At 42.5% G+C, this 26,120-nt stretch overlaps 1 protein-coding gene and 1 pseudogene across 1 annotated transcript in view; one reads left to right on the top strand and one right to left on the bottom strand.

Moving 5' to 3' along the window:
- Positions 1-26,120, top strand: part of Tmeff1 (transmembrane protein with EGF like and two follistatin like domains 1) — an 80,558-nt gene that overhangs the window by 34,768 nt on the left and 19,670 nt on the right. The window contains exons 6-7 of the mRNA XM_075967230.1: positions 19,033-19,181; positions 20,908-20,973. Coding sequence (XP_075823345.1) covers positions 19,033-19,181; positions 20,908-20,973 — 215 coding nt within the window. The remainder of the gene's footprint in view (positions 1-19,032; positions 19,182-20,907; positions 20,974-26,120) is intronic.
- On the bottom strand, positions 7,590-8,233 carry LOC142846694 (Golgi-associated plant pathogenesis-related protein 1 pseudogene; annotated as a pseudogene).

The raw sequence follows: 26,120 nt of genomic DNA, 5'->3' as shown, positions 1-26,120 counted from the left end.
AGTTTTATATATGGGTATCCATTAAAATGTTTTATCTTTTCTCACTTAATATCTTTCCTGCCAGAAGAAATGCTGCATAATCTATCTAGTTTCTTACACTTAAGGTTCTTTCTATTGTTAATAGATACATTTTTTTTGGGGGGGGGAAGCAAGAAACAAGACTGGGAAGAAGGAATAGTGGTACCGTGGAAATTAATCTTCTGCTCTTAAAAGAGAAATAGCTATGTTTTTAACTTCAGCTGCTTCAATGGATATTTAGTTATTACACTGTATAATTTTCTCCCTCCCTTTTCATTTTCTTTAAAATTACATTTTATTTTATTTTTGCTTATGTATGTGTATATCTGCATGTGTGTTATGTATGTGTGGATACCTTCTGAGGACACGAGGGTGTTGGATGTTGCCTGCTGTGGGTAGTCTTGCCCTCTGACAGAGCAGCAGTGCTCTTAACCACAACTCATTTTTCCAGCCACGCTCCACCCCTTTTAAAGTCTGTGTTTGTGTGAGATGTGTGTTTATGTTTGCATGCCATGACCCATGTGGAGGTCAGAGAGAGGACAGCTCTGGGTGTCACCTCTGCCTTGTTTGAGACAGGGGCTCCTGTGGGTTTGTTGTTTCTCTGTGACTGCATGTGCCAGCTACCTGGCCTTTGAACTTCTAGAATTCCCCTTTCTCTGCCTCTCGTCTCATGGAACACTGAGATTACAGACCTTTGCTTGTCTTTCTGAGATTCTGGGGATTAGAACTCAGGTTCTCACGCCTGCTTGTCAAGCACTTTACCACTGAGTAAAGTGACCCAGCCTCTTCCTTCCCACTTCAAACTCCCAAGTGTTAGGATTACAGGCACATGCTGCCGTGTCTGACTTTCTTTGTTTTCTCGAGTAGAATATCTACATTTTAACACTTACTTGAAGTTTCTTACCTAATCTTCCCATGAGCTTTTCTGGCAATGGGAAGTCAAGGAAGTACTGTCCTGATTTTACAGGGGAGGGTGAGCCCAGCAGCCGCAGAAGCAGAGCACAGGCCCGTGACAAAGAATGTACCCAATGTGCTGTATGTCTGTAACACCAGCGTGTTCTTAGAGCGTTCTGGTTGGCAGTTTCACTGGTATACTTGAAAAGCCGTTCTGCTTTGTGTTTTGTGTTCTTATCTTTGTTTTTAAAGTCATTTTTTTGGAGGGGAAATGGGGAGATGGCTCAGTTGGTAAAGTACTTGATGTATTAGTGTGTGGACCTGAGTTTGATCCCAACACTTGAAAATTTGGGTATGGTGGTGCATACTTGTAATCCTTCCCTGTAGAGGTGGAGACGGGCAGGTAGATCCCTGGCCTCACCGGTCAGCCATTCTAGATTTATCTGTGAGCTCTAGTTCCCAGGAAGAGACTGTCTCAATAAGGTGGATGGTTCCTGACGAACAACTCCTGAAGCTGAACTATGACCTCCACCTGCACAAGCACACATGTGTCTGTGCACCTGTAAAAAACAGACGCACCCTCACACATGAACACACACACACACACACACACACACACACACACACACACACACACACACACACACTCTTTCTGGGTCTGGGGGTAGTTCAGTTGGTAGAGTGCTTGCCTAAGCCAGGGTTCAGTCCTCCAGTCCCCTGCACTTCATAATAAGAAGGAATGTGCCTGCAATCCCAGCACTCAGGAAGAAATGGAGTCATAAGGATCTGAAGTTCAGGGTCCTTCTCAGTCACACAGTGAATTTGAGGCCAGCCTGGGTAACATGAAACTCTGTCTTAAAAACAAAAGTCAGCCAACCAACCAAACCAACCCAAAAAGCAAAGCAGAAAGTTTTCTTCTCTTCTGTCAGGTTGCTAAGTGTTGCTTATGGGTGCCGCCGCCGGTGCGTCTTGTCGGTGAACTCGACTGACGTTTGCGTCGCTGCCTCCTCCGACAGGAAACAAAACACCTGTGAATAGCATCTAGTGTAGGAATGACTTCATGCCAAATAAGCTCCTGTGTTTCTTTCCAGCAGCCTTTGTGATCTCTCTTGCGTGCCTCTCCTTTTCTTGCTTGCTTGCAGGCTATTTTCAGTCATTTATAATTTAAGTTACTGGGGAAGAGATGGCTCCGCCTCAGCAATTAAGAACACTTGCTGATCTTCCTGGCACCTAGGTGGGGTAGTTCCCCACCACCTATAATTCTAGTGCTAGGGAAATCCATCTCCCTCTTCTGGCCTCTGTAGGAATCTGCCCTCATCTGTACATACCCAGACACAGGCACACACACAAGTACAGATAACTTAAAAATAAAAATTATCCAAATTAAATAACTTTTGAGGCTCTTTCCCCTCTTCCTGAGGTGGACTGGTTTTGCCTGGGTTTTGGTGGCTGCGTTCATCATCACTGAACTTTTGAGTTTGTATGTGGAGGTATATGGGTAAGGTCCCAAGAACAGCAGCTCCCTCGTGAGGTTTAGTACATAGTGCAGCAGCTGTGAAGTGTGGGGACCTCTTAGATGGCCGCCTCAGTCTTAAAGCTTGCAACCAGCATGCCTGTTGCAGCATTCTGTTTCTAAACTGCGTGCTCTTAGTATTATTACTCCACCCGTCTCCCTTTCCTCGGTGGCTTATCTAATTTGTCCAAGGCTTCGGGTATTGCTGCAAGACAGCTACAGGCCATTCCTCTGAACAGTGTGGTAACTAACGATAGGACTCCTTCCCTTCAGTGCCTTTATGTACCTGACCCAAATCTCTGCCCAGGAATGGTCTGAGGCATTCGTAGACTCCCCATGCATGAAACCAGTACAGGTGAGCTATCAAAGTCCCCAAATGCTCTCTTTGAGCTTCGTGTGCTGAGCTTTATGGAAATGGTCTCTGCTCTTTTGCCTATTCCATGCAATCTGCTCTGGGGCTGCTGATTCCATTTTACCCCTGTGTGACATAAGTATCTGAGGGCCACTTAGAGAACTGTCCAGGTGTGTGGCGTGGCAGACAGTATCGATAGATAACAGCTTAATCCGCCTGCTGGGCATCATGGCGTGCTGCCAGTTTCTGTTGGGGCAGATTTCGGGGCAACGCTACAGTGTGAATGCTCCCCTTCCAGGTACAGTGGAATCTTCCCCTTGGTGAAAAAAGGGTGATGCTATGCAATTCCTTTCTGAAAGCTTTATGTATTTTTCATAATTTTCTTCTTTTCTACTCTATTTCCATGTAGAAATGACAGTGAGTGCTATCATTTGGCATTGCCTGATTCTGGACATACAGAATAGTAGACTTAAAGGTAATTTAAGGGAATCACGAGGCCTCTATCCCCCACCCCCATCTAGCTAAGCAGCATCTGGCAGTTGATGGCTGGAGGGGGGGAGGGAGAAGTGGCGAATTTTCTTCAGAGGTGTAGCCTTTGGTAAGTTGCCTATGATGCAGTAATAACCCCACACCTGTGCTAATGCAAGCAGCCCTGATTACACTCAGTGGGTCCTTAAGAAAAAGACATGACAGTGGGATGGACCCTTCTTCGGAAAAAGGGCTCCAGAGGGAATGAGAGGGAGCGTAAGAGAGGATAAGGGGACGAATATGATAAATGACATTGGATGCGTGAATGAAATGGTCAGAGAATAAAAGTCAATTAGTTTAATGAATTTGTACTGTTATCCCTTAGATTACAATAGAAAAATAATTTTAACTTCTTTCTCGCTGGTAATAGAAAACAGATACTATTCAGTGGCAGTTTATGCAAAGTGTAATCCAGATGCTAGCAAGGACAGGTTCTTTCCTAGAAATAACTCCTAACAGTTGCCATTAAAGGTTTCTCTGGATAGATTTGCCTTTAAGGCACAGGGCTTCCTGTCCCACAACCTCTTGTCTTCTGAATGAACTTTCATAGTGTCTCTGGAGACTTTTCTTCCTTTACTTTGTTCCTGGTATTCTTTGTCTGGAGTCCCGTACCTGGTTTTCTATTTTAAGTCATATTCCTTCTGGGTTGAGATGTGGCGTGAATTAGGTAGAATGTCACCACCTCTTCTTGGAAGCATTTTTCATGGTCTTTATGAGTTCTTTCTTGGTCTTGAAGAACAACATCCGTGTGACACCATGTTTATATTGTGGGACAGCTGGGTGTGAGGTCCTGGGACCCGGCACTCTGCTCTAAGTTTATTGCTAAGATAAGACATCATGACCAAAACTACTTATAAAAGAAAACGTCATTTGGGGCTTACAGTGGGTTAGTCCGTGACCATCGTGGCTGGTGGCGTGGCAGCAGGCAGCCACGGCCCTGGAGCAGCACATTGTGAGACACAACCACGAGGCAGAGAGAGAGAAGAGAACTAACTGGGAATGGTGTGGGTTTTGAAACCTCAAAGCCTACCCCCCAGTGACACCCCTACTCTGATAAGGCCATGCCTCCTAACCCTGCCAAACAACTGGGGACCAAGCATTCAAATGTATGAGCCTATGGGGGCCATTCTCATTCACAGCACCATGGGTTGGGAACACGGGTTGGGAACTTAAGGGTGGTCCTTCGTTGTTTGTTAAGTTGATAGCAGTGCTCAGTGGTTTGGAGCAGTTATTCACTTAGAGCTGCCTGTGAGGATTTAATGTATTGAGTTTGTGGCAGGTTTGATTAGGTGTTTGTTAAATCTAAATCAGCTCACCTGAACTAGTTGAAGTAGGCATTTTCCTAACTGCTAACTAAACTACATTGAGATGAAACGGTCCTTTCTGTGCAGAGTTAGAGGGAAGAATGAAAAGGGTTAGATGTGTTTGAGTGATAGTAACAATGATGTCTTTCAAGTGTGCGTAGCATTTGAAATATTTCAAAGGGTCCCCCCCGCACATCTTATTTGATTCTGTCAGCAGTGTAAAGGAGGTATTGTTCCAATTTTAAAGGCTGGAAGCTGCAATTTGCCAAAATCTTAGCCCTAAATCATAGAAGTCATTTTATTTAGTCATTTATTTACTTATGTATGCATGCATTTATGCCTTTGAAATTCATAGTGTTAAAAATTGAAAAGCTGTGAAGGGCTGCACAGAATAAGATCTCTTCCCTTCCCGTGCTCCCAGTCACTCAGTTGTCTTCAATCATTGTGATTGGTTTTTGTTTAATCTTCCAGAGGTGTTCTATGCATGTGCGGGCAGATCCGCACACATCCATTTTCTTTCATAAAGTCATTGCAGTGTGCTATAGCGCATTCTGTACCTCACTCAGAAATTTTATTGTAATATCTACAGCACGCCCGTTTAGGGAACTCCTGTGTGCCTGTGTATAAAATAAAATATTGCCAGCATTGTCATGTCAATCACCAGGGAATAAATGGTCAGTCGTGTTACCCGTAAAGTTTGCAGAACAAGAACCACCGAGAGCCTCTGCATCAGAGCCTGGTTTTTGGCTTTGTGGAGTTTATGACTGCTTCTTAGGACGTTAAGGAAGTGGAGTATATTGTTGAAGCTCTCTTCAGCTGAGATATTTGAAAGGATTCAAATTTAAAACAATTTGGAAAAAAAAGATTTGTTGGGTCTGGAGAGATGACTCAGCAGTTAAGAGCACTGACTGCTCTTCCAGAGGACCTGGGTTCAATTCCCAGCACCCACATAGTAGCTCATGCCTATCTCTAACTTCTGTTCCAAGGAATCTGATGCCCTCATATAGACATTCATGCAGGCAAAACACCAGTGTACATAACATAAAAATAAATTATTAAAAAAAGATTTATTTAACTTTAGGTATATAAGTGTTTGCTTCATATATGTTATAGACAGATGTGAGCCACCATGAAAGTGATGGGAACCAAACCTAGGTGCTCTTAAAGAGCAACCCCTGCTCTTAACTGCTGCTAAGACTCTCTGACAGGATTCTAATGTGTGGATGGATAGCCTTCTCTCTCTCTATCTCTCTGTCTCTGACAGGATTCTAATGTGTGGATGAGTATCTCACAGGGGATTGTAACATGCTGTTCTCTCTCTCTCTCTCTCTCTCTCTCTCTCTCTCTCTCTCTCTCTCTCTCTCTCTCTCACACACACACACACACACACACAGAGAGAGAGAGAGAGAGAGCTTGCTTATTTTGAAATACTCTTACTACATAACTGAAGCAGGTTTGCAGGTTTCAAAGTTATAATCCTACCTCAACCTCTTGAGTGCTAGAACTTTAGGTGTGTATGTAGCATACACCTGGCTATATGGTGGCAGACATGTGTGTGTGTATGTGTGTGTGTGTGTATACTTTTTTGGGGTAAACAGCTGATTTAGTTTTTTATGATTATAGTATTGTCTCTTTTTGGGGGTAGGGAATCAAACTTGATAGCTGATACATTTTTAAAAAGTTACTAATTTCATCTTGTTTTACAAACTTAAAACCATAAGTTGTTTCTAAAGGCTTTATCATTCAAGTGTTGTCCTCTGAATTATTTTTTAATTATTTTTCATTTTTAATGATGAATCCTTTGTTTTTTAAAATTTTTTTTTATTTGAGTGTACACGTACACACACACCACCCCATTGGGCTTATGTAGACAATTTACAGGAGTTGGCTCTTTATACTGTGTGAGTCCTGGGATTGATCTCAGGCTCTCAAGCTTTTCGTCATGCACTTTTACCTATTTAGTAATTTTTTTGGCCACACTATATTTTCTTTGGATTACCTTTAAAGATGTTTTTCATTTATGTATATGTGTTTATGTGTCTGTATGTACAGGTACTTGCAGAGGCCTGAAGAGGGTTTTGGATCCCTCCAACTCGCGAAGCTGGAGTTTCAGGTGGTTGTGAGCCACTGTGTAGGTGCTAGGAACCAACTCTGGTTTTCTTCGGCAAATGCTCTTAACCACTGGGACATCTCCAGACCCTTTAAAAAATTTATTATTATTTTTATTTTTTGTATGTGTATTGATGTACCAGGTGCCTGTGAAGGCCAGAAGGATGTTGGATCCCATGAAAATGGAGTTAAATAGTTGTGAGCCCCGACGTAGGTGATAAGAACCAAACCTGGGTCTCTCTGTAAGAGCAGCAAGTGCTCTGTCCCCACCCCTGCTCCAGCCTCTTTTGGTGGATTAAAGAGGATGTTTTATTTATATATGTGTGTCTGTCTGTATGCCTACAGAGGGCACAAGAAGGGTGATGTGGGTACTGGGCTCAGAACTCTGGTCCTAAGGAAGAACAGTAAGCTTTCCCAAAGGCTGAGCCTTCTCTCCAGCCCTCAACTTTTCCCCTTTCTCTTTTGTCTTCCTGTGTCGCTCGTTCTCCATTCAGCCTGTTTTCCCAACTCGCGCCTTTGCAGAGAACCAACTTTTGACTGTATTGATCTCTTTTGTTGTAACTTCGCTTTTATTTCTCATATATGGAGAAATAAAAATAGGCATGCCTCCCTTGTACCAGGCACCAGTGCTCACTGGTTCTCTGGCATCATATTTTATTTCTCTCGCTCTTCACATTTAAAAGGGAGGTTTTAATACTCTTCAGAATCTACCAAAAGGAGATTACAGTGCAGGATGATCACATAAAATGACCTCGCTTCTCAGCATGGCAAATACTCAGAATACACAGAGTCCTAACATGGATATTAGAAGTAAGAAGGATACAAAAAAGACTGCATAAAAGCTAACAGCAAAAAGATGTCGGAATTGATCTCACCCAAATCTAAGTAACTGTGGTCTAGGTAACCCTCGGGATAAACGCTTCGAATGTCCATCCTTTAACCGGGATGAGCTCATGCCCAGCCGCCTATAGTGTGTGCAGGTACGCCCTCGGCTGGCTCTTTGTTGTTCTGTGGGCACTTCGTATGTGTGTCCCCAGCTTCTCATGATATCTGGTGAGCTACTTAGAGGTGGGACATTTTCTTTGAAGAAGCCCTGGTTGATGACATTGACTACTGGAAAGTATCTGGCCACTGCAAAGGAGGAGCCATCACTTAGGACGACTTCCTCACACTTACCTTCTTTGTATTCTTCCATACCGTGGCTGTGAAGTGTCCAGTCCCTGAGGTGAAGCCAGGCTGCTGGAAGTCGTAGTTCTTGATCTCACTGTGCCACCGACCAGCCACTTCCTTTCCCGTCTGATAGTAGGATGCCGATGCAAGATTCTCCCCACACTGGCCACAAATGGACTCTGGGCTGTCCTTCAGGATTCTTGTGCTAGCCAGAGTCTCTGAATTCTGCGAGTCTCCTGGTTGAACGTCTTGCAAAGCTTCAGTGGGGGCACACTGCCGAGCCCGGTTCTCATTGTGGGCCTTCAGGACCTTGTTAGTAAACTGTTTGGAACCTGACTTGCCCATGGGCACCTGTATGCACTCCTTGGCTCTGCAGGGTCTGTGCTCTGTTGGGTGACCTATGTTTTTTCCTCCCTTCCTTCCTCCCTTCCTTCCTTGCTTGTGTGGTGTATGTGTGCATTTGTACATGTGTTTTGTGTGTGAAAGTGAGTGTGATCACCAATGTGTTAAAATCGGAGGACAACATTAGGGTGTTTTCCTTTATAACTCCCCATTTTATTCTCCTGAGACAGGGTCTTTCACTATATCCAGAGTTTGCCTGTTTTGGGTCAGTTGGCTGGTCGGCAAGCCCTGGTAATGCCCCTACTGCCAATGGTAGGGTCACAGCTGTTCAAGAATATCCCAGCTCATGGATGCTGGATATCTGACCTCAGGCACTCATCCTGTGTAGCAAATGCTCTTACCCATTGGGCCCTCTCCTCAGTCCCAACTTATTTTTTTAAAAAACGGTAATTTCCTATTTAGCCATTTTATGACTTAAGAAAGGACATAGAGGCTGGGGACTGACTGAGCAGGGGGAAGTGTCCTGGGAGGGGAGAAAGTCCCTAAACAGGAATGCCCTGGTGTGTTGAGAGAAAAGGGAGGCAGTGTGGTGGGAAGACTTTTCCTGATGTGGCCATGTGACAGTGTGCATGCTCTAAAATCCACTTCAGGTAACCAACGTTGCACATGTTCTTCTTGGGCTTTCATATGTCTTATTCTTGGTTCCTTTTGGCGTTTGATTATGTCAGGATGGAATGAGGCGACTGATGTACCAGCACAGCCAGTGAGTGCAGTCGACGGTTGACAGACGCTGTGAAGTTTTCTCTCACAGTGGTCTCTCACGCCCTCACCTTCTGGGAACATCTGTAATTATTGTAACTGGTTGTGGCTGTAGTCTTTGCAATTTCATGTGTTCCTTTCCTTCTCCCTGCCTCACTGAGCTGGCCTTTACTTTAGATGCTAATTTTATTTCATTTCTTAGATGCTGTAGAAATCAGGACAATGGTTTGTTCATAGTTCTTGGAAGTAGATCCGGTGGTTCCAGCCCACTGATGAGTATTTGTCTCTGCCAGACATTTGTTCTAGGCAGTTCCTGGTTGATCCCCATGCCCACTATAAACAATGACACTTCTCAGATGAGTGGTTGCTGACAGGATTAGCATAGTGGCGTGTCATTTTTTTGCCAACCCTCTTCACAGTTCTGAAGAGGTCTTTAGCTTTCTACTTGCTGTCATTTCTATTTTATTGCTTCTTTAGTTTTCCTCATTTTTGTCTTGTAAACTAGTGGTGGGCGTACCTTTTCTGCAAAGAGCTAGATGGTAAATCCTTCAGGCTTTGCAGGCTACATGTGGTTTGTTATGGTTACCCCTTTACAAATAAAAATATAAAAACCTTCTTAGGGGGCTGGAGAGATGGCTCAGTGGGTAGGAGTGATTGCTGCTCTTCCCAAGGACGAGTTTGGTTCCTAGTACCCATGTCGGATGGCTCACAACTGCCTGTAACTCCAGCTGCAGGGGAGACCCAATTCTGGCTCCTACACATACCCACATAAAATACATGTGTGCGATGCTGTAGGATGGCAACTCTTCTTTTGATCTATCTATCTATCTATCTATCTATCTATCTATCTATCTATCTATCTATCTATCTATCTATCTGTTGAGGGAGCTGCGGGCCTCTTCCCACAGCCCAGCTCCCGGCCACCTGGCTAGCTTATGCCCCGAAATAACTACACACAAATTGTATTCATATAAACACTGCTTGGCCCATTTCTATTAATCTGTGTAGCACCCTTAGGTGCGCTTACCAGGAAGATCCTAGCCTACGTCCATCCTGGGTCAGAGCTTCATCGCATCTGCCCTGGGGAACAGCGGCATGGCATCTCTCTGAGGCGTCTTACCTCACTTCCTCTTCCTCCCAGCATTCTGTTCTGTTTACTCCACCCACCTGTGTTCTAACCTATCAGGCCAAGCAGTTTCTTTATTAATTAACCAATGACCTTCCTCCATCATCTATTATCTATCTATCTGTCTATCTATCTGTCTATTTATCTATCTCTACCTATCTACCCATCCATCTATCCACCCATCCATCCATCCATCCATCCATCCATCCATCTGTCGACAGACTCTCATATATTCAAGCTGGTCTTGAACTCCCTATGGCCTTGAACTTTTTATCTTTTAAAAATCCACCTCCTAGTGGTGGGATTACAGGCACGCACATTTTATGTGGTGTTGGATTTTGAACCCAGGACCTTGTGCATGCTAGGCAAGAACTCTACCTACTGAGTTACCCTCCCATCCCCGTAAGGCTACTCTTATGTATGATGCAGGCGATGGTGAATAGTGTCTCAGTTTCTGCTGTTGTTGTGTGCCCCCAACCCTCTTTTTTCATTGTCTTTTCTTTCCCGTCACCTTCTGTCGTCTGTTGTCTCCATTGATCTGTCCTACAGGTAGAGCTGTCTGCCGAGTGGGGCTGTCATGTCTGCCCTACTTCATCCCTTCCCTCTGTTGCTTCGCTCCTACCATAATTTCTCTTATTCCTGGGGCAGACTGAAGGGAGAGCGCTCCCCTTTTTTGGATCAGTCATTTCATTACCTTTAACTCAGTTTCCTTTTCTAAGACTCAACCAGAAAGTCCATTAACTTTGCCAGATTGCTTTTTGAAATTAGTTTCATCTGCTCCCTTGTTGGCTTGACCTCCTGTCTTCTGCCGGTCTCTCCTTTACATGCCAATGTGCAGCAACCGTCCTTGGCCCCAGAATCGTCTTTCTCAAATGTTACTTGGCCTTGAAGGATACACACATGTACAAGAGTTTTTGAATTTAGAGAGTATTTAAAAAGCTTGTCTTATTGTCATATAGAAGAATTCATCCTTTCTGTGGCAGGGAGCATGGGCTGTGGTAGAACGCAATGTTAGCAGATCAGGCTCTGCATTTGTGCTGACAGTGAGGCATCTGATGGGATATTCCCCACCACCCTCCTCTTTATGCTAAGCCTGGAGGAGAAGAAGACAAGAAAAAAGGCCCTTTTCTTGATAAATAGCTTCACAATTAGTTTACTACCCCAGGTTTTGTCTGAATTCTGGGAAAGATCTTTGAGTATTTGTTTAATGGAAAAGCTTGGTTCTGGTCGAGTCATGATCTTGGAGCCCCAGCGACTCTCAGCATTGGATTTCTTTGAAGTCCTCTGTTTCATTAACTTTGTTTCCGAGCACACATTAAGGTTTCTATTAACAGCATGGGCTTACCAGGAACAAGGCAGGCTAAAGCTAACGTCATTTTCTCTCGTTTCTGGGATGGTAGTAGTGGTGTACTGTAAGATTTCCTGGACCAGGGCTGAGTGGAGCCTTAGTTGCAGTATCTAAAATCTTAGCAGGAGGTGTTTGCCAGCCTGAGATACAGACGAGTAGAAAGGCCCATGGTAGGTCAGTCCTGGCGCTCTGCTCCTCTCCTTTTTGAGACAGGGTCTCATGTAGTTAAGCTGGCCTCCAACTTTCTGTGTAGCTGAGCATTCATTGAGCTTGAGTTCCTTCTGCCTTTCCCTCCCAGTGCTGGGATTTCAGGCGTGTGCCGTGACTCTAGCTGATGCAGTAGTGGGGCTCAAAACAAGGGCTTTGTGGGTGCCAGGCAAGCACTCTAGTACCTGACCCACATCCATACTTCACAGTGGTGGGTTGGTTTTTCTGTAAGTTCTGAAGGTAGTTTTCTAATGATAGGCTATTATGGTTCTATTTTTATCGGTGTTTTGTTGATGACTTAGTAGAAATATATAATATACTTGTCTATTTTATGACTGTCAGTCCAGAAAAGATTAAATGATAGAATTAGAGCCCTAACTACTTGAGCATTTTGAGATAATATAAAATTTGATCGAGATCCTTGGAGTCCTGGGTTCCAGAAGATAACAGTTACATGTAGAAATGAATACGTTTAAGAACCTTGATATGGATCAAAGTTGGATGTAATCATAAGAAATACTGATTCCTCTTTTCTGTATTTATTTGTATTATCTAGATTAATTAAGGTAATGATTTCTATACTGTATGTGTGCTTTATTTGTGGCCTCATATAAGATACTGAGTCTGAGCAGGAGGATGGGATGTTGGATATTGCAATAATGAATATTGAACAATCTTTTAAAAAAATTAAACTTCATCATGAAAGTGTTGCAAATTAAAAACCATCACATTGGTGTTGTGACGAATCATCCTAAGATCCAGTCTATAGAAATGAGAACTTATATGTAATATGATGCTTATTTCTGAATATGTAGAGAGCGTTCTCGGGAGATGTTTTGACATTATTACATGTAAACTTAGCATCACATCCATTGCTTTTGTGTAGCTGTGACACAAGCACCAGAGAACAGTTTAGAGAAGGAAAGGCTGGCGTCGCTTATGGTTCTGGAGATTTTAGCCCACAGTTGCTTAGCCTCCTGTTCTTGGGTGTCAGGAGTTGTATGGAGGAGGAGCATAGTCCCTTCATGGCATTCAGGAAGGGGTGAGAGAGAGTGGTAAGAGACGGAGGAGGTATAGTCATCACATGCATGCATCCAGTATCCCACTTCCTTCTGCAAGGTCACACACACCCAAAGTTAAGACGGATTCCCCAAATCTAAAATAGTGCCACCATCTGGGGATCAAGCATTTAACACAGGAGCCTGTGGGGGATACTTCATAACCAAACCATACCCGTGAATCAATTGGTGTAGAAGACTCTGGAATGCAGGTTTTGGGTCCATTCTGGAGGAGAAACTCGTCAATCATGAAATGTATGTTGGGTATGATACAAGATGACGGCCACTGCAATGTGCTAGCAGGCTGTGAGAGCGCTTCAGATCTCGCCAGGGGTGTGTGTGGGCAAGGAGAAACCCTGCATTGGATACAAGGTTCAGAGTAGATGGCTTCCTAAAGCCCTTTGCTTCCCTGGCATTCTACACTGCCCATTGTCGAGGGGAGGAGGGGGAGGAGGAGAAAGAGAATTAAATGTCTGTGCAGATGTTTTCACTCTCATGTAGTTGGCGGTGGTTCTCTGGGTTTTTCTGTGCCTCTTCTCATCTCATCTCAATCTTTTCTGATTAGCTAATCTTGTAGGCACACCCTCTGGTTCTTCTCCCAACTCTTGTATTCTAGAAATTACATAATGGCACAAGACTGTTATTTGTTGTGGGATATTATTTTAAGATGTGCTACATTTATTCTTGCTGTAGAACATTTGTTTTAATGATGCAGAGACGTGTTGCATTCTTTTATGCTTCATTTGTTTAACTCTGTGAAGCTGTTACTTTGCTGGTCTGAAACACCTGATTGGTCTAATAAAGAGCTGAATGGCCAATAGCCTGGTGGGAGAGGGATAATTGGGGCTACTAGGCAATGAGAATAAATGGGAGGAGATTTTTAAGAGGATCTAGGAGGAAGGAAAAGGAGATTACAACTTGAGGGGCCAGCCACCCAGTCATACAGCAAGACACAGAGTAAGAAGGAAAGAAGAGAAAAGATATATAGAAACAGAGGCCAAAGATCAATGGGATAATTTAAGAACAGGTGGCTAGAAACAAGCCACGCTAAGGCCTGGCACTTATAGTAAAGAATAAACCTCTGTGTGGTTTATTTGGGAGCTGAGTGGCTGGCCCCCTAAAAGAATAAAGAGCTGAAAGAATAAAAAAGCAATACTGTTATTATTATTTTACTTGTTAATGAATATTGTTCTTATGAGTTCAATTTCTTTTCCTTTTTCTCTCAAGAAAGCTTGTATACTTGGAATAGCACAAAAGTAAAACAAGCCTTTGCAAATCTCCCCTCCCAGCCAAGGAGTGGAGCTTTACGGTGTTGCTGTCACGGCTGACAAGACACCAGAGAAAAGTAACCTTAGAAAGCTTTGTTTTGTCTCTATTTCAGAGGTTGAAGTTCGTGGTCACTTTGCCCTGTTGCTATGGGAACATGAGTGCTGGCAGATAGGGCCTAGAAGAGCTGAGCAGTTCACCTTACAGCGGGTGAGAAGCAGAGAGACAGGAAGGGCTAGGGACAAAATATAGCTTTAGTGCTTCCTCCATGTGGGTTCTGCTTCCTGATTCCCACTGCCACCCAGTAATGCTGTCAGATTATGAATCCATCAGTGGGCGAATCCGTTGATGAAAACAGCCCACGTGATCTAGTCACCCCAAAGTCCTGCCTCTGAATTCTGCTGTACTGGGAACCAAGGCTTTACACCCAGTCTTTGGGGGAACCTTCTAGTCAAGTCATAGCATTTGCTAGTACTGCAGGATTCCCTTAACTCTCCCATTTACCCCAAGGCCTTCATTTTTTTTGTGTAAAATATTTCCTTGATATCGTTATACTTTTATTTTATGTGATATATCTCTTAAAATATGTTATTTTGCTGTTAATTTATTTACTTTTTTCTCTTTAAATTTTTATTTTATGTGTATTGGTGTTTTGCCAGCATGTATGTCTATGTTCCGTGTGCATGCAGTATCTACAGAGGGCAGAAGAGGGCATCAGATCCCCAGGGACTGGAGTTACAGATGGTTGTGAGCTACCATGTAGGTGCTGGGAATAGAACCCAGGTTCTCTAGAAGGTCAGACAGTGCTCTTAGCCATTGAGCCATCTTTCCCACCCTTTGATTCATTTTTTTAAACTTTGGTTTTATGTAATGGAATTACACGGTGTGCACTGTCCTAGATTGCTTTCCATTGCTGTGATAAATACTATGACCAGAAGTACCTTGGGGAAGAAAGGGTTTAATTAGCTTACATGTCCTTACCACAGCCTGTCATTGAGGGAAGTTGAAACATGGACTGAAGCTAAGACCATGGAGGAATGCCCCTTACTGGCTTACTCCTCGTGGTTTGCTTAGCTTGCTTTTTTATACTCCCCAGACCTACTCATGGGTGGTACTTGTTGTGGCTGCTGAGCTTTCCCTGAGCCCTCCCACATCAATCATTAGCCAACAAAATGCTCCACACTCTTGCCTATTGGCCAGTCTGCTGGAAATATTTCTCAACTGAGGTTCTTTCTTTTCAGATGACCCAGAGACTTATATCAAGTTGACAAAGAAATAACACAAATATTCTTGACCTTTTGTATGTGATAGTAGTGCTTCGGAGATTCATTTAGGGCACTCTCCATAGCTGGAGTCTATTCATCTTCATTGTGTATTGAATTTGACTGATGGTACTGCATCCTTTTGTGGCCCTGTTTTATCACAGGTAGCCATTGGGTCATTCACAGTCTTCTCACGAGGAACACTGCACTTAATGTCTCCTGGTGAACACCTGTAAGAGACTTTGAAGTCCATTTGAACAAATAAAGTCTATGTTTATGGGAATTAGTAGTTCCCATAGGCACTCACACCGGTACCTATTCCTCATCCTCAACTATGTGTGATCCTGTTGTTTTAATTTTTATCAACTTGTGACTTTGATGCTGTGATTGTGGTCTTACTTCCCAACTTTCATGATTATTAATAATAAACCTTGTTAGGTTGCACAACTTGCGTTTATATGCTTCTTCCATTCTTCCTCTGTCTTTTTTCCCCATCAACTATATATACTCTAAGAAGCTGGTTTATATTTATGTGTTCTGGATACTAATTTTTTGTTGGTTATATGGGCTATAATTATTTTTTTAATTTCAAAGTCAGATTTATCAGTTTTTTCCCTCCTTTAATCTTTAAATCTTTTAGTCTTTAGTTTTACTGGTCTGTAGAGTATCAGGAATTAAAGGAGTCTTCACACACACAGGAAAGAAAAAACTACTAAAGAGGACCTTCTCCATATTCCCGCCACTGATCTTCAAAAGGCCAAGTTTGTTTCATCTTTTCTTCTCAGCTTTTTTGGGGAGCTATTTTAAGCAAATCTTAGTGAGAGAGAGTGGGGGGGGGGAGAGGAGAGAGAGATTTCATTTTCACTGTCATTTTATATCTGCGTTATGAGTTACTGAGTTATGTATTCTTCACAGTAGTCTTGTCAATATTTGCTTTGTAGATTTTGAGATTATTTTAAACCCTTAGACAGTCTTCCTGATAATAAAATGTTTTAGTATTACAATGGAATCTTCTAATTTCTGTATTATGATCTTATTTTGTCCTGAAGTATTTCGGATGTGATGCCAACTCTACCCATACCATGTGTGTCTCTTTTGCTGTTCATTTTCTTTTCTCAATTTTCATGTCATCGCATCTTAACATCTATCTTTGAATTTGTGTTCTGGATACTAATTTTTTGTTGGTTATATGGACTATAATTATCTTTTTTTGCTTCAGAGTCAGGTTTATCTGTTTTTTACCTGTAATCTTCTAAATCTTTCAGCCTTTAGTTTTACTTTTCGCATCTGTGTATGTGGTGGCTGTGTGGCTGGCTGTGTGAGTGCAGGTGCTTGTGGAGTTGAGAAGAGGGCATCAGGCCCCTGCACAGTGACAGGCACTTGAGAGCCTCCTGATATGGGTGCTGGGAACTGAACCAGGTCCTCCGCAGAGCAGCACATGCTTTCCAGAGCAAGTAGGCAGCATAGCTTGCTTTTGTGATTTTTATCCAGCCTGTGTCTTTGCTATTTAATTGCAAAATTTAGTCCTCTTGAATTTTCTCTAAGTGTGTGTGTGTCCCTAGACTTTACGTAAGGTCTTTCTTTCTGCCGTGTTCCTATTTTGAATTCTTTTCTCTGTTAGTGTTGAAGTGGCTTTGGAACACACTGCTGTTGCCTTCCACCTTCAGCCTTTTGTTATTACTTGCATAATTCTATACCTTGGGTCCTCATTTGTATTTGCATCTCAACTTTCCTTTTGGGACCCTTTTTTCTTTATTTAGAATCCTTTCAGTAGCCAACAGAGACACACTTGAGTTTGTTTTTTTCTAAGGTACTTTGTTTTTAATTGAGCTATACATTTTCCTCTTCCCCTCCCTTCTGGACCTTCCCCGACCCCTGCTCCCAATTTACTCAGGAGATCTTGTCTTTTTCACCTTCCTAGGCAGATCTATGTATTACTCTCTTAGGGTCTTCTTTGTTGTCTGTGTTCTCTGGGGTTGTGAGCCAGTATGTGCTTGCTGGGAATTAAACTCAGGACCTTCGGAAGAGCAGCCAGTGCTCTTAACCTCTGAACCATCTCCCCAGCCCCCTCTAAAGTACTTTTATTTTCTTTTATTCTTTTATGTATTTTTCTGGGTACCGGGACTATAGTTCTGGCATGGTGGTGGCATGTTTGCCTGGCATGCATGAAGCTATCCTTGGGATTGACTCCCAGCACTGCATGAGCTGGAGGTGGGGGTGGGGCATGCCTGTGACATCAGCACTTTAGAGGTAGAGGCAGGAGGATCAGGAGTTTAAGTCCATTCTCAGCTACCTTAAAAAAATTCTCTGTCTAGAATTCTGTTTAATTTCAACACATTGCAAGTTCTATTTCGTGTTCTTTTGGCTTCAATTTATTGTTCTTTTTATTATTGACTTTTCAAAAACCTTATTCATTTGTAGTTTTTTTTGCAGTTTTTAAAAAATTTTTTAATGTATTTATTTATTAAAGATTTCTGTCTCTTCCCTGCCACCGCCTCCCATTTCCCTCTCCCTCCCCCAATTAAGTCCCCCCCCCCTCAGCCCGAAAAGCAATCAGGGTTCCCTGTCCTGTGGGAAGTCCAAGGAACCCCCACCTCCATCCAGGTCTAGTAAGGTGAGCATCCAAACTGCCTAGGCTCCCACAAAGCCAGTGCGTGCAGTAGGATCAGAAACCCATTGCCATTGTTCTTGAGTTCTCAGTAGTCCTCATTGTCCGCTATGTTCAGAGAGTCCGGTTTTATCCCAGGCTTTTTCAGACCCAGGCCAGCTGGCCTTGGTGAGTTCCCAGTAGAACATCCCCATTGTCTCAGTGTGTGGGTGCACCCCTTGTGGTCCTGAGTTCCTTGCTCGTGCTCTCTCTCCTTCTGCTCCTGATTTGGACCTTGAGATTTCTGTCCGGTGCTCCAATGTGGGTCTCTGTCTCTGTCTCCTTTCATCGCCTGCTGAAGGTTAATATTCAGGAGGATGCCTATATGTTTTTCTTTGGGTTCTCCTTATTTAGCTTCTCTAGGATCACTAATTATAGGCTCAATGTCCTTGGTTTATGGCTAGAAACCAAATATGAGTGAGTACATCCCATGTTCCTCTTTTTGGGTCTGGCTTACCTCACTCAGGATAATGTTTTCTTTTTCCATCCATTTGCATGCAAAATTCAAGAAGCCCTTGTTTTTTACTGCTGAGTAGTACTCTAATATGTATGTATTCCATACTTTCTTCATCCCACTGTTGGCTTCTTTGTTCTTGGGGGGAGTTCCTTGGCCTGATGCGCCTGTGCTGTGGGATCTGGGTACAGAAAACTCTCAGTTGCCCGGGTAAATGTGTTGCTAGGAAGCACTTTCTGCATAGTTCATATCTATTATATTTTTAATTGTCCCAACTGTTTGGTGTAGGCCTATTATTATCTATTATACAGGTGGGTAAAATAAGACCTTGAGATGATGCTGAAACAACCTGTGTCCTTTGGTTTAGAACATGCTCCTGCACTCTTCCCATGGTACCATCGTCCTATTTTTTTTTAACTAATGTTGTTGATATTTGATCTAAAAATGAAAATTCTAGAAGACTCCTGACTGGGGTAACATAAATATCTCCAGATCCATACCTGAGATACATTTTTAGTTCAGGCATCCAGGTCACTGAAGAATTTTCCATGACATAGCATCGTTCTCCCTTGTGTTGCGGAAGGCGGTGAGAAAGACGGGAGTTGCTTTTTGCTGTTTGCCAAACTGTGAATCCTTTCTTTGTCCAATGCCGGTGATTGTTGTCTTTCTCAACAGGTGTGTATGTAACATAGACTGCAGTGGGTACAGTTTTAACCCCGTGTGTGCTTCCGATGGGAGTTCCTATAACAATCCCTGTTTCGTTCGAGAAGCATCTTGTATAAAGCAAGAACAGATCGACATAAGGCATCTTGGCCACTGCACAGGTAAAAATCTCTTCTGCCCTCCAGGAACCTGTTCTTGAATGTACTTTTGCTTGGTAGTGTCTCAGCCTCATGAAATGAGTAATTCTTCAGAGTAGATCTTTTCATTACTGTGTATTTTAAAGCTTCATCTTCCATAGTGTAGATACTCATTTGTTTTTACCCTCTCCAGACATAAACCGTGTGTCTTGGTTGGTTACTAAGCTTACCCTTGCCTGACATGAGTGTATCTGAATTAGTTGAGATGTATTTATAGTTCTAAGGTGATCTCAAATTCAATTAGAACTAGAAGTTAGACTATTTTAATGGCGGTAAAACTTTACATTGGCTGTGTATATTCTCCCTTTTCTCTTAGCATAATAATCGCCTTTATTTTCACATAGTTCCCTTTGTTTCTTTCCACACACATTATATACAGTTATAGTTTTTAGTGTAAAGTTATAGAATGTGAACAATTCCACTTGCCTTCTTCCTGCTTATTATGGTTTAGGAAACACGAAGCATACAAGAATGGGTTTTCTTCTTCTACTGTGAATGTTAACGGAAGCAGTGATAGAGGCCTCTGTCCTCATACCCTATGGGGCAGGGTAGTGGATCAGTTCTAGTGGTGCCTGAAGGCCAGGCCCATGCTCATGGACTCGGGTTATAGCCCTTCCGCTTTGCACTGTTCAGTTCTTTTTACTCTCGTTCTGGGTGGGGAGACACTTACTAAAGCATGTGCTCTTATCTGAGCCAATGCAGCAAGGTTGTAAAGGTGAGTTTATTACATCTTAGTAATGGATTATTTGTGACACACTTCCCAAATCTCTTGTGAGCAGCTCACAGATCTAGGAAGGTCCTCAGAGGGTTTCCAGGTAGGGTAGGCATGGGCATGATGGAAAAAGCCGTTTCCTGGCAGAGAGATCCCTTAGGAAGCCATTCCTCTTGGCCTGTGTCTTGGAATACATTTTAGTTTATTTCATGCAGTACATTTAGAGCTTAGGCAGGATGCTTGACTGCTTGAATTCCTTCCTGGAATATCCGGTTTAGAGCAGTGGGCAAGCCGGAGAGCTTTAACTGAAATGTATACCACTTTGGAATAGTGGAGCCTTAACTTGTATTTTATTCCTCTCGATAATTTTCTACCCACACCTCATTTTGCCTCCCCATCGCCTCTCTCACTGGGTGTTGGAGGTGGAAGTCTGTGCTTCTCAGCAGGTGTCTATGGTCCCCTCTGGTCCTCAAAGTCCAGTGCAGGTCTTAATGTTGTTTGACAATATAGCAGAGATCTCATATCGATTTTAATCTCATGTTTTCAGATAAACGTGGTAGAAAAGATAAATCTTGAGCTCAGTGGTTCCTTGGAGAGAGAGAGTCTCCAAGGGGTGTATGTTATTTCAGATTACTCAGGAATGGCTTTTAAAGTCGGTGACATTTGAGCAGAGATCCAAATGAAAAAGCTGTTCATCATGCGGGGATCTACCTGGGCTCATCTGAGAGCTGAGACAGAAAAGGCCATTGACATGGGAATGGTGGAAGCTTTCCCGCAGTGTTATAGGTGTCAAAATATTATTCTTGTACATGATAAATGCAGTCCTGTTAGTTAGAAGAGTAAAATGTTAAAAAAACAATCTGCATGAGCAGGGTAGGTGTACAGTTAAAGAGGAGCCAGAGCAGCTGGGTGGTTGTGAGTCCTGTGCTGTGACTCAGCATCGTGGCTTTGCTAACTTGACGACCGTTTTTCTTGCAGACACAGATGATACGAGTTTATTGGGAAAGAAAGATGATGGGCTGCAATATCGACCAGATGTGAAAGGTACTGAATTATGATTTTGTAGATTTGAATCAAATTTTGAAATATGGCCATTAGCTGTCCCTAGTGGTTCTGTTTTCATTGTGGCAGCCTTTTAGCTTAGCTCTCTCTCTGTGGCAATACACTCGATAAAATTGATTAGTAGTATTTATTGAAACAGCTAAGGTTCCTCTGAGTTTAGAGAGTGCTCCCATGTATGCTTTTTATTGATTTAAAGTTTTCCTTACAACATGAAGTTCTCTAGCATCTACTCTTAACATTTTCCCTCTGTGCCCAGGTCTCTGAGCCTCATTCCTTCTATCTGGAAGTCTCCACTTTTTTTTGTCTGACGAAACCCTGTTCATCTTCTCCAGTCTCAGTGTGGGAGTCATTTCCTTAGAGAATCACCCCTTGCCCCTAAATCTGGATTAGATGCCTTTACACCTTCCCCTGTCTGAGCACATATACTACTTCATTATAATTTACCCCTCCATCTATATCTCAGATCCTGAGTTCTATGTGGATTGTAAATGAGCCATCTTTACTTTATGTTGCTAACCCTAGTAGAATGTCTGGCAAATATTTATTTGCACAAAGTCCTGTTGATTAAAGATCAAAGCAGAGACTGGAATCCATGCTGTTTGAACTTTCCTGTCTTGTGGCCACATGCATTATTGTATTTGAATCTTACAAATAGTAGTACAAAGACTATACCTTTAGGGATTATTTTTTTTAAAAAAATATTTATTTATTATGCATACAATATTCTGTCTGTGTGTATGTCTGCAGGCCAGAAGAGGGCACCAGACCTCATTACAGATGGTTGTGAGCCACCATGTGGTTGCCGGGAATTGAACTCAGGACCTTTGGAAGAGCAGGCAATGCTCTTAACCACTGAGCCATCTCTCCAGCCCCCTTTAGGGATTATTTTTATAGTTTGTTACAACTAATAGTATGAAGAGTGCTCAACCAATGGCAGGCGAGAGACTTGGTGATGTTAATCTGGTTAATCAAAGACGAGTTGCATCACTGGACTCTTAGGTCACCATTTGTGTGCTCTTGCCCCATCATAAGTACATCTTCAACTAATTTGTAATTAAAGAAGGAAAGATCATGGATTGGAGAGGGAGTGAGGAGCCTGGGAGGAGATGGAGGGGACAAAGGGAGGGGTGCAACACTCATGTATAAAATTCTAAAATATACTAACAAAATGAATGTAAAGATGTGTGATATTCAAGACATTTGGGAAACTGAGGGAGGGGAATCATGAGGCTAAGCCCAAATTGGCCTGTGTAGCAAGTTCAAGGCTAGCCTGAGCTATGTAGTGGGACCCTGACTCAACACACCAAGGGCTGAAGATTAGCTTGGCAGTAGTGTACTTACCTGGCAGCCTTGGACCCTGGCTGGATCTACAAACCACCGTAGGGGGGAAAATAATGTGATCTTTGTTATATGTCTAATATTTTTAAGTATCCCTGTTGCATAGAATTTCATCAAAGTTAAATAAGACTATTCATCAATGCGTAGAACAAAATCTAACATTTTAGTAAGTGCTCAGTAAATAGCAACTAGTGTAATTGAATAATATGTTACTTCCTTTACTTGAATTGTATTAAATCTGAATTTCTTATAACCCGTGAGGCCCTGAAAAACCGTTTTCTCTGCTGATACAAAGTGCTGTATTTAAAATGGGAATTCAGCTGTGTTCCCACCAGAGCTGTAGCAGGCCAGCTCTAGTTTTATTCTCTCTACTGATAAATGCCCTAGGAAGACCATTTTTCAGTAGTTAGCAACTCATTTTGAAGACAATTTGGGGAATTGTGTATATCCCAAACACTTGTGTAATGTTCAGAAAAATCACGTAATAATATGACTACATTGATAATCTGTCTGTTCCACTTTGGAGGTACTAAAAATTCTGTACACATAAGAATTGCTATATAATGTAAATGAAATTAGAAGATATTATTTATTATAGGTTTAATTTATGTCAGTCATTTTAGCAATATTACTTGTGGAAGGAAAGATAATTTAGTACATGGTATGTATTTTTCCCCCACATGATATAAATTTTATTTTTTAAAGTCAGTGAATTTCCAAAAGCATACACACAAAAACAAAAGAAAGAAAGAAAAAGAAAAAGGAGAGAGCCAGCATTTTTATCTCAAGGGTTGAAAGCAGAAAATGACTGAGCAGTAAAATGACTCTCCTTCTTTCTTCATCAAAGTGGGTTCAGTGCTAGGAAAGGCATAGTGTGTATCTTTAGGGTGTGAGCTATAATATGACATGTGCTTAGCCAGTATCTGACAGTGTAGACATCACATATTGTCATGATTTACTAGACGTGGAAAGTGTTAGTGGTCTTTAGAAAAAGGTGGGGACCATGAAGATGAGAGAAAAGTCCTGGAGAAGAAAGAATTTGAACCTGCAATGAGAGGATGTTTAGGGAAGCTAAAAGATTATCAGAAGAGATGTGGACTCTCAAATGTTGTGGCAGGATGTGTTGGGGAGTGCTGAGGGATTTAGAGGAAGGAGGGGGAGGTGGTGGGAAAAGTAGCTAGGGGTTAGATTTATCCTGTTGGAGAATTGAGACTTCATTTTGAACCTTAGGGATGTGGAAGTTTGAATAATGGCTCCCATAGGCATATATATTTAGAAGCTTAGTCATCAGGGGGTGGCACTATTTGAGAAGGATTAGGAAGTGTGACCTTGTTGGAGGAGATGTGGCCTTGTTGGAGGAAGTGTGTCATTATGGGTGGGCTTTGAGGTTAAAAAAAAACCCAAGCCAGACCCAGTGGCTCTCTCTTCCTGCTGCTTGTGGATCCAGATGTAAAATTCTTGGCTGCTTCCCCAGCATTATGTCTGCCTACAAACTGCCAGGCTCTTTGCCATGATGAAAATGTTCTAAAACTCATACTGTAAGCCAGCCCCAATTAAATGTTGTCTTATATAAGAGTTATTGTGGTCATGGCATCTCTTCACAGCAGTAAAACTAAGACAGGGATCATTAGCATGATATAAATGAAAGACAAGTCTCCAATGTTAACCACTTGAATGTGTGATACCTGTGGAAGCACCATGCTTATCGTATACACAGGCAAGGGCAGAGAGGTGAATTTGGCACACTCAAAGGGACAGCTTAGATGTGGGACAGTGAGAGTTAAAAATACCAAGACTTAAGAACAAAGACGATTGGTTCTTTTTATACAAATGATACGCCAGGAGGAAGAATGGAGGTGTTTGAAGTACGGTGAAGGAGGAGTTGGTGAAGGTGATCAGCTGCATTTTGGAATTTGATGTGATGTAGAATTCATCCAGGAGACCCTTCAGCATAAATCTAGAAACAAACCTCTGGTTCAGAGTTGATAACTGGACAGAACGGCAGTAGTTTAACATGGTACAGAAAGACATTCCAGGATGAGGACTCAACCACCTCAAATTGGAGACAGTAAGGTCATTGGACCACAGTTTCTATAGAGTTGAGATGGAAGCCAGGCTTTGAGAGTTTAGTACTCAGACAGTAAGGAAATACGTTAAAAGGTAGTCCTGTTGGTTTTTGTTTTCTGTTCTCACGGCATTGATAGGAGCCCTTCATGAATATTTGTGTCTGCAGTCCACAGCCAAGGCTGTGTAGGTAGAAGGTACTTCTACTGCTATAGAAAGCAGGAACACTGCCCAAGCAGGAGCATAGAGGGAAGTGCCCAGTGGAAAGTGTGTTTTGTTTTTGGAGAGGAACGACTCAGTGAGTTTAATTGGGTTGCTTACAGTAGCATTAGAGGATCTTGAAATCATAAAGGTCTGATGATTGAGTGTTGCAGGCTTTCTCTTTAGGCCTCCAACCAGCTCCCAAATAAAGACACAGAGACTTCCTATTAGTTATGAATGCTTGACCTTATCTTATGTTAGCTCTTATAACTTAATTTTACGTGTTTCTCTTCACCTATGTTTTGCCTCAAGGCTTTTAACCCCCCTCTTGCATGTCCTACTTTTCCTGCATCTTCCGTTTCTGGCTGGCTGGCCCTGGGCGTCTCTGTCTCTTTTTCCCTCATTCTCTCTTCCACCTACTTAGTCTCTCCACCTGCCAGCCCTGCCTATCCCTCTACTGCCTAGCTATTGGCCATTCAGCTTTTTATTAGACCAATCAGGTGCCTTAGGCAGGCAAGGTGGAACAGCAACACATCTTTACATAGTTAAACAATTGTAGCATAAACAAATGTAACACACCTTTACACTGCTAAAGTAATATTCCACAACAATTGAGTATGAAGAATATGGAGTGATAGATACAAACTTTAGAAAATTTCAAAGATAATGTCAGGAGAGTAATGTAACAAACCCACATGTAGCTAATACAAACCTTTGGGTTTCTTTCTTTTTAAAAAAGATTTAACTTTCATTGTGTGTATGTATGTTTGTGTGTGAGTATGTGCACTCGAGTGCAGATGCCCACTGGAACTCCAGTTGTGAGCTCCCTAGTGTGGGTGCTGGCAGCCAAATTCAGGTCTTCTACAAGGGAAGTACTTGTTCTTAACCCCCGAGCCCTCACACCATCCCTACTTTCAGTTTTTATTGGCATCTTGATTCTGTTTACCTTCAATACACAGTGTCAGCATGATTCTAATTTTACAGTTTTTGAGACACAGTTTCAACCTGAAATGAGTATACCCCCATCGATATCACACCCTACTGTGATTGGCAGTATTTCCAGCTACCCAGGAAGTTCCTGCATGATACAGACCTTGTTATCCAAAGAAAGCTTCATGTAGCTGAAATTGAACTGTGGCCCTTTAATTAGAAAGACACCCACTCTTCTCATCCCATCCCTCACCTCATCTTTGAACTTGTTCTTGAGCCGCATTAGTCTTGATTGTGCTGGCCAGGAGCACTAGAGATAAAAAGATGCCATTACCGTGAGTCTCATTTGCCTGATGACTGTTTATGTATTCCAATCTAGCTTCTTTTGATGTGTCCTTTCAAAGACAAGGAGCCAGCTAGCGATACAGGTGCTGGGTTCGCTGAAAGGAGCCTGAGCGAGTCCTGAGCAGGTGGGGAGTCTTATTGGGGCTGCTCAAGGACTCCCGAGAAGGGGCCAAGGGGCCATTGTCGTGGGGTTAGAGTGGAAGCCCTGCTAGGAAGCAGCTGTCACCAGCCTGTCAGGAAAGATGGAGGAG

Source organism: Microtus pennsylvanicus, chromosome 3 (genome assembly GCF_037038515.1).
Source record: "Microtus pennsylvanicus isolate mMicPen1 chromosome 3, mMicPen1.hap1, whole genome shotgun sequence".
In the NCBI taxonomy this organism is placed as follows: Eukaryota; Metazoa; Chordata; class Mammalia; order Rodentia; family Cricetidae; genus Microtus; species Microtus pennsylvanicus.
This window is presented reverse-complemented; position numbering and strand designations above follow the sequence as displayed.